General features: G+C 42.0%; 1 protein-coding gene across 1 annotated transcript in view; it reads left to right on the top strand.

The window, feature by feature from the left end:
* The first annotated feature begins 3,727 nt into the window (after positions 1 to 3,727).
* Positions 3,728 to 14,572, top strand: part of glp2r (glucagon-like peptide 2 receptor) — a 71,166-nt gene continuing 60,321 nt past the window's right edge. Inside the window, exons 1-5 of the mRNA XM_033611450.2 lie at positions 3,728 to 4,373; positions 6,387 to 6,495; positions 8,884 to 8,988; positions 9,950 to 10,071; positions 10,198 to 10,304. Coding sequence (XP_033467341.1) covers positions 4,278 to 4,373; positions 6,387 to 6,495; positions 8,884 to 8,988; positions 9,950 to 10,071; positions 10,198 to 10,304 — 539 coding nt within the window. The 5' untranslated portion in view covers positions 3,728 to 4,277. The remainder of the gene's footprint in view (positions 4,374 to 6,386; positions 6,496 to 8,883; positions 8,989 to 9,949; positions 10,072 to 10,197; positions 10,305 to 14,572) is intronic.

Below are 14,572 nucleotides of genomic sequence, written 5' to 3'. Positions count from 1 at the left end.
TGTGCTGCTGACCCCCCGCAGTGGCGCGGGAGAGCGAGGGCCCGATCACAGCTGCTTGCAGCTTTAATTTATTTTGTGACTGAAACAATGTGGGCCCTATTTAGATGGTCTAAAACGCAAAGCGCCAGGCGTGCGGCGCATGGGCGTGTCCCAGTCACTTGCTAGTTAGACAGTGCGTTTTCAGACTGTGCGCCATGGCGGAGAGTCTAAAAGGGTTGGACTTACTCTGTGAATTAGTCATGGGTGTGTTTTGGGTGTATCATTCAATAAGCCAATCAGAGTGTCACCTCTCATTCCCTTTAAAAGAGGCGCGATTGGAGCGCACGGCGGAGAGCTAGTTAGATGGCGGACCTACCAACTGGAAAGAGTGAGCGTTTTACAGCTGAGGAGACGATAAATGTATCTCTATATCGACTGTCCCGTCACATCTGATGTCAGATCAAAGGGGATTGGCACCGTTTGGCACGTTTGGCACGCGTAATGGAAACCCAACCTGATTTGATTAACACAGCTGCAAACTAATAAGTTCACATCCCTCTCAGCCAGCCACAAAAGCCACAGCATCAGATAGGGAGTATATATTCAGCATCTGTCATCTTAGAAAAGCCAAAAGAAAAGAAACAGAGTGAGACTGCGAGAGAGGAAGAGAGAGCGCGCGCGCACGAGAGAAACGTTGTCAACAAATTGTAAGTTATTCAATTTTATTTTAACCCGGGAGGTTAGAGAACCCAGCTCCCTTTTCAGCATCCTGAACCCCTCGCCTGAAGGTGCAGGAAGGGCTGGTCCCGTGGCTGCACCCGGGCCGTCTGGTCTGGCTGCACATGGGCTGCGGAGCATCCCCCGGGTGCCCCCGGCTGTGCTGCGGGCTGTGCAGCTGCTGTGCATCCTCCTCCTCCTCCTCCTCCTGACAAGATGATCTTCAGTTTTATGTTCTAATAGCTTTTTTTTTAAATATACATTTTTACTTGTAGGGCCATAAGTTTACGTTTTTAGTTCATAGAAGCTGGTTATTGTTGTGTTTATGTCAAAATAAAGTTTATCAAACGTTTTCACATCTTTGATTTTGTGATTTACATGCCAAAATGATCACAATTCATTTGGGAAAGACAAGTTCCTTTTACAGGCTATGCATCATCAGCCTGTGGAGGTCTGCTCGCAGTTCCGTATATTCGGACACTGCGAGCTTGGACCTCCCGAATTATGATGATCATTATTACTGCGATTAGATCATTCTGATTAATGACTGACCATTAAGACGTGTTTCTGATAAATATTTTAATGTGCACAATATTAACCTTTAACACTGTAATCATATTTTTATTTGTTATCTTTTGCATATGTGTGGCTGCTCCGTGTGTGTCTGAGCAGAGTGCACGCGCGTTGTGCACCCGCCTAGAGACGCATATTACTAACTTGTTTAACAGCGAAATACTGCGCCGTTGACTTTAGACCAGGTTTTTGTTGGTGACTGGCGCATTTTCTTTTTACGTCATCTAACTAGCAACGCGCCATGACTGCGCCTGACCACTCCTCATTTTTAGACCAACACACCCAGAGAAGCGCAAGTTCATTTGCTAGTTAGATGACGGGGGCGCAAGGCGTGAAAATGACAACTGCGCTTACATCTAAATAGCAATGGCACTTGCGACATGGATTATGCGCTCTCCGCCATCCGCTTTAGACCATCTAAATAGGGCCCTGTGTCTTCAATATGATTTTGCGTGGCTTAACATAATTAGCCGTTAATGAGACGTAAATTTCGTTTGATAATAATGTTTGGAATCTAGAAAGTGATTTCAATCATCTTTTTTTCAATAAATGTTGATTTGCTTAACTTTGCAATGCTCTGCAGTCTATTGGATCACACTAGCACTCATATTCTAATCTACAGCATATGATCAAGGTGTAATTCTGCATTACATACTATTGAATGAAAATAGAAAAATAAATGCATATAGAAGTGACTTTGAATGAGACTGCTACATGTCTGCATCCCTGCAGCATTGGATTATTGCTCCATACGGGGGAGCAGGTCGGCGTTCTCCTCTGGCATGGCATTATGCTCCAGTCCATGTTGCTTGGCAATGTTATGTAGCATGCAGCAGGTCACTACAATCTGGGCCACTTTTTCTGGCCTGTACAGCAGTGCTCCTCCAGTGCATTCCAAACAATGGAACCTGCTCATCAGGATGCCAAAGGTGCGCTCATTTTTTAGTTTTCACCATAATTTTTTTTTTTTTAAAAAATCATGTACTGACCCAGGATATTTTGCCATTTTGCCGTTGGTAATGATGCCTTTGGCATCACAAACGCACTGCACATTCAATGAATGTGTGTGTGCGATTTCTGTACACATGCTCAGTGTCTGCGGGGGGTACAAGCTGCACATGGGTGCAGTCAATCGCTCCTATAATTTTGGGAAATCCTCCTTCTCGTGGCTGGCTCCAAATCCACTCTGAGTTCCTCCAACAGCTCCAAAATGGCAATGCTGGATAGGGTGAAAGGGTGAAAAATGCGTTCCCTGCGTCGTCTTTCATCGTTTCGATGTCTCCTCCTTGCAACAATAACCGCAGCCATGTGTGCACAATTACACATACAAACTGTTTGCACCTCTCTTTGAGACGTGTTAAATATGGACGCAGTTTCTATTAGCAAAATTGCTTTCAGGTTTGATAAATCACTTTGCGTGTGCTAAATTAATATATTTACATTTTCTCCTCCCAGCACACGCACAATTGCAGGTAAATGCCCCATATTGCATATTCATTGCAGCAAATGTACTAACTGGATGCAGACACGCTATTTTGCACCTTTGAAAGATGCAACCCTTAGTGCGCACTGTTAGTAAATCAGTTTGTACATTTTTTTGCATGTGCAATGAGTTTGCACACGTTTTTATACACACAAACCTTTAGTAGATCCGGCCCTTAAAGTACTAAAAGTACAGTAAATACTGGACTTACATTCAATGTACTTGTGCATGTTCATGTTGCTAATGTGTGCTGGACATGTTCACACGTTGCCAGCACATTAGCTATATTAACGTCTACAACCACATGGTTATCAGAAGTCAGATGCACATTTTTTTAGCACTGCAGTTCGACCAAAACATTATTCTACTTTAAAAACAAATTAAAAAAAGCAGCCAACTAATAGCTGTGAGTATTGTCACACTACCATTCACTGTGAACAAACTGTTCAATGACATTGTCTGGCCAGAAATATATAGAGACAGGCATTATGCAGGGTGCAAGGCTTTTGCAGGCAGCTTTGGCTTCCTGCTCTCCCATTTACTTTGTGTTTGTGTTTGGCCTCTGTGCTGATTGTTTACATTAGGTCCCCATTAGTGTCAGAAATGCTGGGTGATGCTCAGTTACTGTGTGAGTTAGCTAAACAGAAGGGAGGGGTCAGTGTCTTCCATTTCTGTCTACTGTCCAGGTGGTAGTTGCTAGTTTGTGTGTGTGTGTGTGTGTGTGTGTGTGTGTGTGTGTGTGTGTGTGCGTGCGTGCGCGTGCGTGCGTGTGTGTGTGTGTGTGTGCGTGCGTGTGTGTGTGTGTGTGTGTGTGTGTGTGTGTGTGTGTGAGTGCATGTGAATGGAGCCTATGAGGCATTTTGATGTAGTATTTAAGTGTATATGATCATAATGACTATTGGTACGTTAGACCTAGCCAGTGTGGCTATTTGTGTTATCAGTTTCCCGATACAACAAAGTTAGTCCAGTTATGTAGCTGGCTCTCCTCAGGCCTTATCTTGATTGGCTGGGGGAGAGGCAATCTCTCTGTGAGGATCCACAGGCGCTCTCAGTTGTGCTGTGTCCATAAGTACAGACCACTCCCACCTCCTTTACAGCCTGAGAGGTCTTCATGGACAGAAGGACTGGAACTGCAGCCATCTATCAACAGGAGGTAACTGTTCGGCAAAACACAGTCAGTTTATTGGAAGGACCATAAAGTAACTTGGAAAATTGTCGAAAAGATGAAGATTTTGAGGAATTAAAGGAAACTTAGGGAAATTGTGGGAAACCATCTACAGCAAGCGTCCCGGGCTGGAGAACAATTTCTCTTCTTGCAAACCATCCTCGAAATTCATCCAACAAATTCTGAATACTATGGAGCTACCTGGTGTGGCCAGGCAAGGAGAGCCATGCTAAGTGGACTTAAAAACGAGGATAAAACGAGGATGAGTGAAAGGCCTTGTGAGTGCATGGCTAAGGCATGAGGAAGCAAATCACCAAAAAAAACAGAAACCTGCTGCTTTTAATGTAAACACGCAGCACCATGCCGACCTTGCTGCCAACCTGGTACAAGAGGACCCAAACCACAGCAGGACACACACCCCTGCTCTTACTCTTCTTTGTTATCTTAAACCACCAGGTAAATTAATACTTAACATTCACATGCATGCACACACACAGACCTTTCAATGAATGCTCATTCAAGTCTTATGTAGCTTGGATTTTACAGTGAGTCACAGTTAAACTTGGTGCTGTCTAACAGAGAATGCCACATGGTCTAAAGTCCCTAAATCTTAAACATTTAATTTGAATTCAGTATTTTTTTTCATCAAAACTCACCAGAGCATTCTCCATCTGACTGGCTGTATGAGGTAATATAGGGCAATATATTTCTCATGAAAGGAAGCAAAGACCCAGATGACAGATAACTATTGAGAAATAAACAAACAAATTTTTCTTGAGTTTTTTTTTCCATATGGAATTTGGGCCGCAAGAGGTCCCATTGCTTATAAGCATGTTCTGCAATGTCTGCTTCTTAAATTATTGTCTTAAAGAGGCAGCTCAGTGATTTGCTTGAGTGACAACTCAAAATTGTGTTTTTTTTACATGGAATAAAGGAAAGTAGCAGAGAAAGGAACACATAAAAGACAATTAAATCACAGTACTTAGAAATTGTATGCACATTCGCTTTCTCTTTATTATATACAGTGAATTATCGATTGAATTAAGAGTCTGTGGCTGGATTTGAAGCAGGTCTAGTCTCATGAGAGACAGCAGCTATTGTCTTCTTTCCGTCACTGAAAGTACCACTCTGGACATGAACCTGAGCCTTAGTGAATTAAAGCATCCTCTGTCAGCCCACTCATACAAGAAATCTACGTGACAGGTGGCGGATGAGCCCCCAGGCAGCCAAACATATACACACAGAGGTTGCAGAGTTCAGCTGCTTCCTCACTGGGATGTGAACCTCGGGAGTGTTGAGCAGACAAAGGAAAGCCACTGTTTGTGGTCCTCACACTGAATTAAAAATGACAGAGATGGTAGCTGTGGTCTGAAGTTTTCTTTCTAAATAAAGAAAATGCTAACTTGTTTCACAAATGACAGCAAATTAAGGAAGACCCATTAGTCATGGCTGAGCATTAGTTAATAATATAAAAAGATGTTAACAACAGTAGGGACACACCCACAGGCTGACATATACAGTAGAATGAAGACAGAAGTGTGTTTGCATCGGGCAGGCATGACACTAAAGAAAAAAACAACAGGATGATAACTTGCTTGTAATTTCAGATTACACACAGTTGAAAATGTCCCCTCTGAGCGTGAAGGTGGTGCTTATTAAATACTCCCACCAAGTGGGTGAATACAAATACTGCAACATCCACTGCTCACCACATCCACCCAGAGGCTGCACATACAGTGTAATGGGCTGCATCGTAAAATGTTTTTATTAGTTTGAGTAAACCAGATCAAATATATCATTAAACTAATTTTATAAAGTTTAAACTGTCATCCTCAATTTGTACATTATGTTATCAGAATCATTATTAAGTTATGGCCGTGGCTATAATCTCATTACTTCAAATATGACTTGACTGATCTTAAAATTATGATTATTATTACCTGTTAGCATACTTCCCAGCATGCATTGTGCTGGGGCTGAAAGTCCCCTTTCTTTCAATGAAGGCTTTTTCAGAATCTTTGTATACACAAGTCTCAAATGACTCACATATATCTGAATGAAACCAATATAAACATGTATTAAGTATTGCACAATATTCCTTTCCAAGGAACTAAACAAGTAAAAGGAGAGTGAATACTGGACAGATATTTGTGTAGTGGTTGCTGTGCGTCTGCTGGATATGAAAATAGACAACTGTTTGTTAACTTGTTGATTGTAACAGCTCTGTAAGTTGATAATATGCCGGTGTGTTTTTGAAGAAAGTGTAAAAATTGTGAGGTATGATACAGCTGGTACAGCGTGGAAGGCTGTATTCCAGTAGCTACATATTCATCTTTAGGCCGGATTGGAAAATGAAATTATTAATACAATGATCGCTGTTTTGTAGGATTAATTTAATCTTTCATGATCAATTTAATGCCAGCATTCTTTTCAGGTTAATGAAATAATAACCTTTCTGTCATTTTTTAGATTCACATGCAGGTAACAGGCTCAGTGCTTGAGAGTCTGATAGCTAAACGGACTGAATACTGGGAGAGCTGCAATACAACACTGGCAACGAGCACACTCTCAGACACTGGTGAGCCTCTAGTGTTGTAAAGGAACTGTAAAACTTCAATTAAAAGCCTTGTCCCAATTAAACACCTAGGGCCCTATTTAGATGGTCTAAAGCAGATGGCAGAGGGTGCATAATCCATGTCGCAAGTGTCATTGCTATTTAGATGCAGGGGCAGTTGTCATTTTCACGCCCTGCGCCCTCATCGTCTAACTAGCAAATGAACTTGCGCTTCCCTGGGTGTGTTGGTCTCAAAATGAGGAGTGGTCAGGCGCAGTCATGGCGCGTTGCTAGATGGCGTAAAAAGCAAATGTGCCAGTGACCAACAAAAACCTGGTCTAAAGTCAACGGCGCAGTATTTCGCTGTTAAACAAGTTAGTAATATGCGTCTCTAGGTGGGTGCACAACGCGCGTGCACTCTGCTCAGACACAAACGGAGCAGCCACACATGCAAAAGATAACAAATAAAAATTCGATTACAATGTGAAAGGTTATTATTGTGCACATTAAAATATTTATCAAAAACACGTCTTAATGGTCAGTCATTAATCAGAATGATCTAATTGCAGTAATAATGATCATCATAATCCGGGAGGTCCAAACTCGCAGTGTCCCAATATACGGAACTGCGAGCAGACCTCCACGGGCTGATGATGCATAGCCTGTAAAATGACCTTGTCTTTCCCAATTGAATTTTGATCATTTTGGCATGTCAATCACAAAATCCAAGATGTGAAAACGTTTGATAAACTTTATTTCGACATAAACACAACAATAACCAGCTTCTGTGAACTAAAAACGTAAACTTATGGTCCTACAAGTACAAATGTATATGTAAAAAAAAAAAGCTTTTAGAACATAAAACTGAAGATCATCTTGTCAGGATGAGGAGGAGGAGGAGGAGGAGGAGGATGACCCCAGCTCCACAGCCAGCACGCAGCCAGACCAGACGGGCCCGGGTGCAGCCACGGGACGAGCCGTTCCTGCACCTTCAGGCGGGGGGGTTCAGGATGCTGGAGAGGGAGCTGGGCTCTCTGACCTCCCGGGTTGTTTCTCTCGTGCGCGTGCGCTCTCTCTTTCTCTCTTGCAGTCTCACTGTTTCTTTTCTTTTGGCTTTTCTAAGATGACAGATGCTGAATATATACTCCTTATCTGATGCTGTGGCTGTTTGTGGTTGGTTGAGAGGGATGTGAACTTATTAGTTTGTTGCTGTGTTAATCAAATCAGGTTGGGTTTCCATTACGCGTGCCAAACGTGCCAAACGGTGCCAATCCCCTTTGATCTGACATCAGATGTGACGGGACAGTCGATATAGAGATACATTTATCGTCTCCTCAGCTGTAAAACGCTCACTCTTTCCAGTTGGTAGGTCCGCCATCTAACTAGCTCTCCGCTGTGCGCTCCAATCGCGCCTCTTTTAAAGGGAATGAGAGGTGACATTCTGATTGGCTTATTGAATGATACGCCCAAAACACACCCATGACTAATTCACAGAGTAAGTCCAACCCTTTTAGACTCTCCGCCATGGCACACAGTCTGAAAACGCGCTGTCTAACTAGCAAGTGACTGGGACACGCCCATGCGCTGCACGCCTGGCGCCTTGCGTTTTAGACCATCTAAATAGGGCCCCCAGTCTCATTTACTAGCCCGGTATGGCTACACATTTTGACAAATAAAGGCCTGTCTCAATTAGAAGCCTGGTCTGGTTGCCAAGTAGTTCATTTTTATATAAGTTCTTTGGATGTATAAATCTGGATTGTTGGCATGCCACCACCTAACATTAGTTAGCTGTTTAGATCGCACATACAAATATAAACATTAAACTTTTGTCAATATGGACATGCTACATATAATTTTCTTGGTTCAGTTCATTTTACTGAAACCATGAGTACCAGAGAAGCCTGTAATTCATATAGAATTCCCAGCATGATGAAGGCAACTCCCTTACTCTGAAGCTGTCAGAATGTCAGAGTATGTATCCATTCCTCGATCACCCGGTAAGTTACTGGCAGTCCTTTAGACCGTAAGGGTCCACTGATCAAAAGAACTAAAAGTGTTTTTCAAAAAAAAATAATCCAAGTTAGGAATATTGTTTTAATATTATAATAATATGTTTGTCAGTATGATGTATGCTGTGAAACAAATGTCATAATATAACATATACTTGATATGTTATTTGAGGCCTAATTTAAAATTAATATTCATACTGGTTTCAAATACACAAATTAATCATATTTCTCATCTTTCCTGAGCAACAGTTTTGTGCAAAAGGAATTAAAAGCCTGTCCCAAAGAAGCCTATTGAGTTTAGTGATTTAAGCAAATAATAGCCTGGGTTTCTAATTAAAGTTTTACGCTAATTATCTTGATTATTATTACCTTTGTGAAAACTTTGATTGTTCTTGCTTTACAGGAATCTACTGTAAAGGAATGTTTGACATGTTTGTGTGTTGGCCCCATTCATCTCCTGGGAATGTGTCAGTCCCCTGTCCTTCTTACTTACCATGGATCAGCAAGGGTAATGTTATGTTCTACCACTTCACCTCAGAAACAACTAATGTATGAGGTCTCAAATTTGAAGAAAAAAAAAAAAAAAAACATCATTGAAGCTTTGACTTTTTACATGAATGGCTCCTTGTAGGAGTCAGTCATAAGACATACTGATGTATGAACCTGCTAAATGAACCAGTGTTTAACAGAGCTGTTTAAACATTTAATTGCACAGTTATTCTTCAAATGTGAAACAGTAGTCTGCCATTGGCCATGGTAACAGCAACTATTGAGCAGAGCTCAATTCAGTCTGCTTCCTCTTACTGATTTTGAACCCCAATGGGGGGCAATGTTGATCAGTAAGGCAACCAATAGGTTGACATTTGTTGAAAGGCACAGGCAATTATGTTCCCCAGGGTGAATTAGAATCACTGTGGTAATCATTATTTAAATCTAGTGCCATCGTCTAGCGAGGATTTTAATTTGCCTGATACCATGGTTAATGACCAAATACCTGCAAATACATGTAACTGTAAGTAAATTGACATAATGACATTAGCATTTAGCTCAGAATAGCAGACACTCCAAATGGAACAGACTGATTACTTGAAATTCTTGAATAACTTCAATAAATCAAAACTACCAAGAGTTAGCAGCCAATGACGGTAGAAACAATCAGTAAATGAGGTTTTTCAACAATTGTGAATATTCGCAAGCACAAGAGGTCCTTGGGCATACAAACACAATTGTGCACAAAACATATGAGGCTGGTTCAGTAGTTTAGGAGGTTAGCTGCATTGAATCTCCGCTAAGGCCTGGCGGAGAGAATGAAGTTTTAATCACCCTACAAGAAATGGCTATACTCATCCAATTTGTGATTAAGCTGCATTATAATGTAAGAGACAACAAGAATGATATCTTTCCTCTCATCTGACTGCAGTGACAGAAGAAACCATGCAAATAACAATGTGTCTTTCACTTACCTGCAGAGGTCTCCAGGAGGGCACACCGTGAATGCTTGGAAAATGGAAGGTGGCGACAGAGGGAGAATTCTACTGAGCCCTGGAGGGATGACTCAGAATGTAAAGAGGACCATTACTTCAAAGACAAGGTACGGAGAAGAGTGCAAAATACAATCTCTGCTCCCCCTAAGTGTTGGAGCTGAAAACACCTCCTTTTATTAGAAACATCTGAAGAGGTGTTGTTATTTCCTCCATCATACTTTATGTGTGCGCAGGAGAAGGAATTGCTTCGCCAGACAGCCCTCAGAGTCATCTCTGTCATTGGCTATTCCCTGTCCCTGTTCTCTCTCACACTGGCTACTCTTCTGATGGGCATGTTAAGGTCAGTGGAAGTTGGTGATGATTGTTATACAATCAAATAATATATTTTGTGTGGAGAAACAGCAGATAAAGGATAGTTCTGCTGTATTAAAAGTTCAATATTATTTGCAAATTTTTGGTCCTCATTTCTCTCAATTATGATAGCATTGCTCAGCAAAGTAATTACTGAGATCTGAAAAATGGTGGCAACAACATCTGACAACAGATTAGAGCTGTTAGGTGACTGGAGGTGGCTGATGTAGTGTGAGCGTGAAGTTTTACTTCCAGTTCACACATTATCATCATCTTGCTATCATGTTTGATTTATATAGTAATACCACCCAAACACACCAACTAAGTCCATGGGTTCATGTTGACAATGATCCCTCACTGCGTAAGAAACAGTTTGTGCGCATATACTAGGGCAAGAACATTGGGTCAAACAGGAAGTCGGTCTGTAAACTGTGGGAATAATGTTATGGTTTGTCTTAATAATCTCAACAGAGATTTATTTAAATCCTGTCTTATGTCTTATGACTGCTTCCTTACCCCTACTTGGTTTTAGTAATATAACCATGCTCCCAGATTTTTGGAATTAATTTGATGAGTAAAATGTAGCAATAAAACTTATGGTCAAAACTACTGAGACCTACGTTGTGATAACTGGAATGAGCCCTTGGGATTTGTACCTGTTTTCAAGGTGTTACATTGGATGCTTATTGACCAAATCAAATATGGTATTGGTAGCTAAAAATTGTTCAATTTGCCACTGTAATGAAAAAGAACAAAAATACTCATTTCATATTGGCAACTTAAAGGTGCCTATATGCACCTTTCTTTTAAAATAAAATTGGCAGTATTTGTAAATGTATTTAATTATTTTGAAAAGTTCTGTATATAACTTCATACATGTATTATTCTTTGTTTTATTACCAATGGGTGAACAGGTTGCCAACAGACAGCAAACACCAACCACAACACAGACTACATGTGTTGTGGTTACATACATGTTATAGTGGCAGGGGGTCTGAACCTGGACTGCCTTCTCCATAACCCCAAGCAAAGAGGTTATAATGCCAAGAGGCAACACTAACATTCTTTTTGCACAACAGCCACAAGAGGGTGCACTTACAGCATTGCTGCCATTTTGGATGAAATGGTGCTCCTGTTAAAGCTACTCTTACCTTTCTTGCATTTCACACAGGGGCGAAAATCCCATTTCATACTTGGGGGGACAATAAACAGTAAAATTTTAGAGAATAATTCCAGGGGGGGACAAGGAAAAAAAGTTGTAGCCTGTCTTTTATACAGCATCTTTTACCGCAATTTGACGCTTTAATCTTCTCTTCTCTATCTCTCCAACACGCAGAGTGAATGTCTATACTAACTAAACTAAAACTACAACTAAACATTTTCTGCAATTAAACTGGTAAAGTGGTTTATAAACAGTGTGCTGTGAGATCTGCCGCTGCGCACCTCACAACCGTGCGTAATAGTCGCGCGTAATGGCCGCTCCTCGTCTGCACGTCTTTGATGTTTGTCTCACTGACAGGAGGAGAGCCTACAGACAGGTACCCATACGAGCCGCTCCGCCACAACCGTGCGTAATAGTCGTGCGTAATGACCGCTCCTTGTCAGTTAGACTGCACGTCATTCATGTTTGTCTCACTGACAGGTGGAGAGCCTACAGACCATTGCTCCGCCACTGACTGCTCTTGTCCTGTCCTCTCCCTCTTCTTTCTCTCCTGTCCTCTCTGACTATCACTAAACTCTGAGCTTAATCATTAGCTTTTAGCTTAGCAGCACTCGTAATTGAGTAGGCTTTTGAACAATGCAGGAGAAATGTTGCAGACAGTTTATATTATCAGCCTGGGCCTGGGGCTTGTTGTAACAGTAAATGGGATGTGTTGTAACTTGTGTAAGTTAAACTGTGTCTGTGTGAGTGAACATCTTACCTTGCGATGCACGATGTGGACAGCGGTTCCAGCCACACGCTGCTACTGCTGCCAAGCAGCCCCGCCCATTGGAAAGAGTGTGGGATATAACACTACTAAGATTTAAATAGCACATTATTGCGCGATTATAATGAGCACTGCTTACATTGTGCTTTTAATAAATACTACTGCATTGTTCAAAAATTATTAATTGTGTCTCAAATGATTCTAGGGGGGTACAGCTTTACTGAAGGGGGAGTCATGTCCCTCCTGTCCCCCCCGGGATTTCCGCCCCTGATTTCACACAGCACTTTGAAAAAATTATACAACTCCCACCTCCCTCCAAACTCCCATCCCCCTCCTCCTGCAACTCCACCTGTCCAGAGTGATTTCATTTACCTATGTGCTCCACCACCAATTCAATATGTTGATTCAGCCAAAAAAAAAAAAAGCCAACAAGGGTCGACTAGTGCAGACAGTGCCTGAGTGGGGCAGACAGACACTTAACCAACAGCCCGACATTGACTATCGGCCAACTGTTGGCGTGCTGTGTCAGGGCCATAAGAAATGAGCTGTTTGTTTTGGTGTTAACTCTCACTCCTGTGTTGTTTGCTTGTTGCATTGGATCATGGTGTGAATATATATAGAAAAAATGTTATTTATGGTGGAGGAAGAGTTATACATTTTCCCCCAGTCAATCAGGAGGCTCATGAAAAAGTATTTGTAACTTCCCTGACAAATGGCTTATGAGGAATAATGCAATGCAGTGTATGTTAGATAACTAAACTTAGCACAAAAAGTAAGGGAATTTGTGTTTGGTGGATTATTTCTTTGTTGTAACAATGCTTCTTGGCAATAAATCTTTTAAACAAAAAATAAATCTGCGACACAGCCTTGATCTTATAGCGCTCTTCCTCCATCCTTTACGGTTGGCCTTAGACCAGAACCGTGGCACCTCTCCCCATCCTAGCCCTGCTCTCCCTGCCTGGACTCTGTCAACGATCTCATGGTGTTGCAGCCTACTGACAGCATGGTCGACCTCAGTTTGAGCGTTCCACCTCCGGCTGGTAAGAACCTTGGCATTTGCATTCCTCACCGACTGGTCAGTGGACTCTCTTAGCTCAAGAACCAGCCTGGTCTTCTCTTGCATGTAGCCCAACCTGATGGACTGCAGTGGCAGCTGCAGAATGTTCTTCCCGAAGAGGCCCATTTCGGAGAGACACTGTGGCAGCCCCAGCCACTTTCAGATGAATGAGTTGGCTTTTCCATCCATCTTACTGGTAGTGGATGAGGGGATCTCACTCATTTTCAGCGGGCACAAAACTCAGTTGTTTATTTAGCTTAACGATATCTCAGGACTATAGTAGCTGCAATGGACGACTTTGAACGCGATTTTGAAGAGTTTCTTGTAGCGGACACAGATCCAAAGCCATACCTGTTTGAGCCAGAGTATACAGATGAGGAACTCCAGGTGATGGATGGTGAGCGGGCGAGAAGAGAGGCTGAATCCTCTGAAGCGGTGGAACAGCAAGGGGCCGAGGGGAGACGGAGGTCAGGGGAGGATTGGTGGTGTAGTTGCGGGGCTTGCCAACCTATGCCTAAGGAGGTGGAATCATTTTGCACAGAATGGGATTTGGGATTTGGGAGTGAGTAATATCACTTTATAATGCACATTTACAGTCCCTTTTCATCTAGCCTTTAGGTTTGCCTTGAATGTTTTTGTAAGTTGCAATAATACATTTTCGAGGCATGATCGTCCGTGTCGTCTCTTTGTTTGCTTTTACTGAGTGACCTAGCGTACCTGTCCCAGAGCCAGCTGCAGCTGTTGCTCACCGGTGTATCCCTCTGCGCAGGACGCAAACCCATTCTTGTTCTGTGTATCAAAATTCTTCAAAAATGACTAAAAAGGACTCTCGTTTTTCGAATTAATGTTTAAAACATGTTTATTTTAAATGCACGTGCAGAAATGCCAGTTTCAGGGTTTCTGTAACATTTATTTGTTCACTTTTACCGAGCAGGGCACTGACCCCCTATAGACTTCAATTGTATTTGCTAAGCTAAGCTGCAATACTAACTGCTGAGACCCAGCCACTGGACGTATAGACATAAAAAAGATATCGATCATGTTGTCTCAATATGAAAATGATAGAGAAAGGGCATAACTCCCAAATCGTCAGAGTATTCCTTTGAGTAACCTGCTACCAGGTTCTTGATACAGAAGGGCATGTAGAAGAACGTCTTTTGGAGTTTGTTTCCTTTGGGATGAAGACCGCCAGGCAGTTCTTATTAGGTACCACAGCAGCTCTAGTACCTTGGGACAGTTCTTATAGAGCTTGTAGAGGACTCCATTGGGGCC

This window comes from Epinephelus lanceolatus, chromosome 21, assembly GCF_041903045.1.
Source record: "Epinephelus lanceolatus isolate andai-2023 chromosome 21, ASM4190304v1, whole genome shotgun sequence".
Classification (NCBI taxonomy): domain Eukaryota; kingdom Metazoa; phylum Chordata; class Actinopteri; order Perciformes; family Serranidae; genus Epinephelus; species Epinephelus lanceolatus.
The sequence above is the reverse complement of the archived record's forward strand: the minus strand, read 5'-3'. Positions and strand labels throughout refer to the sequence as shown.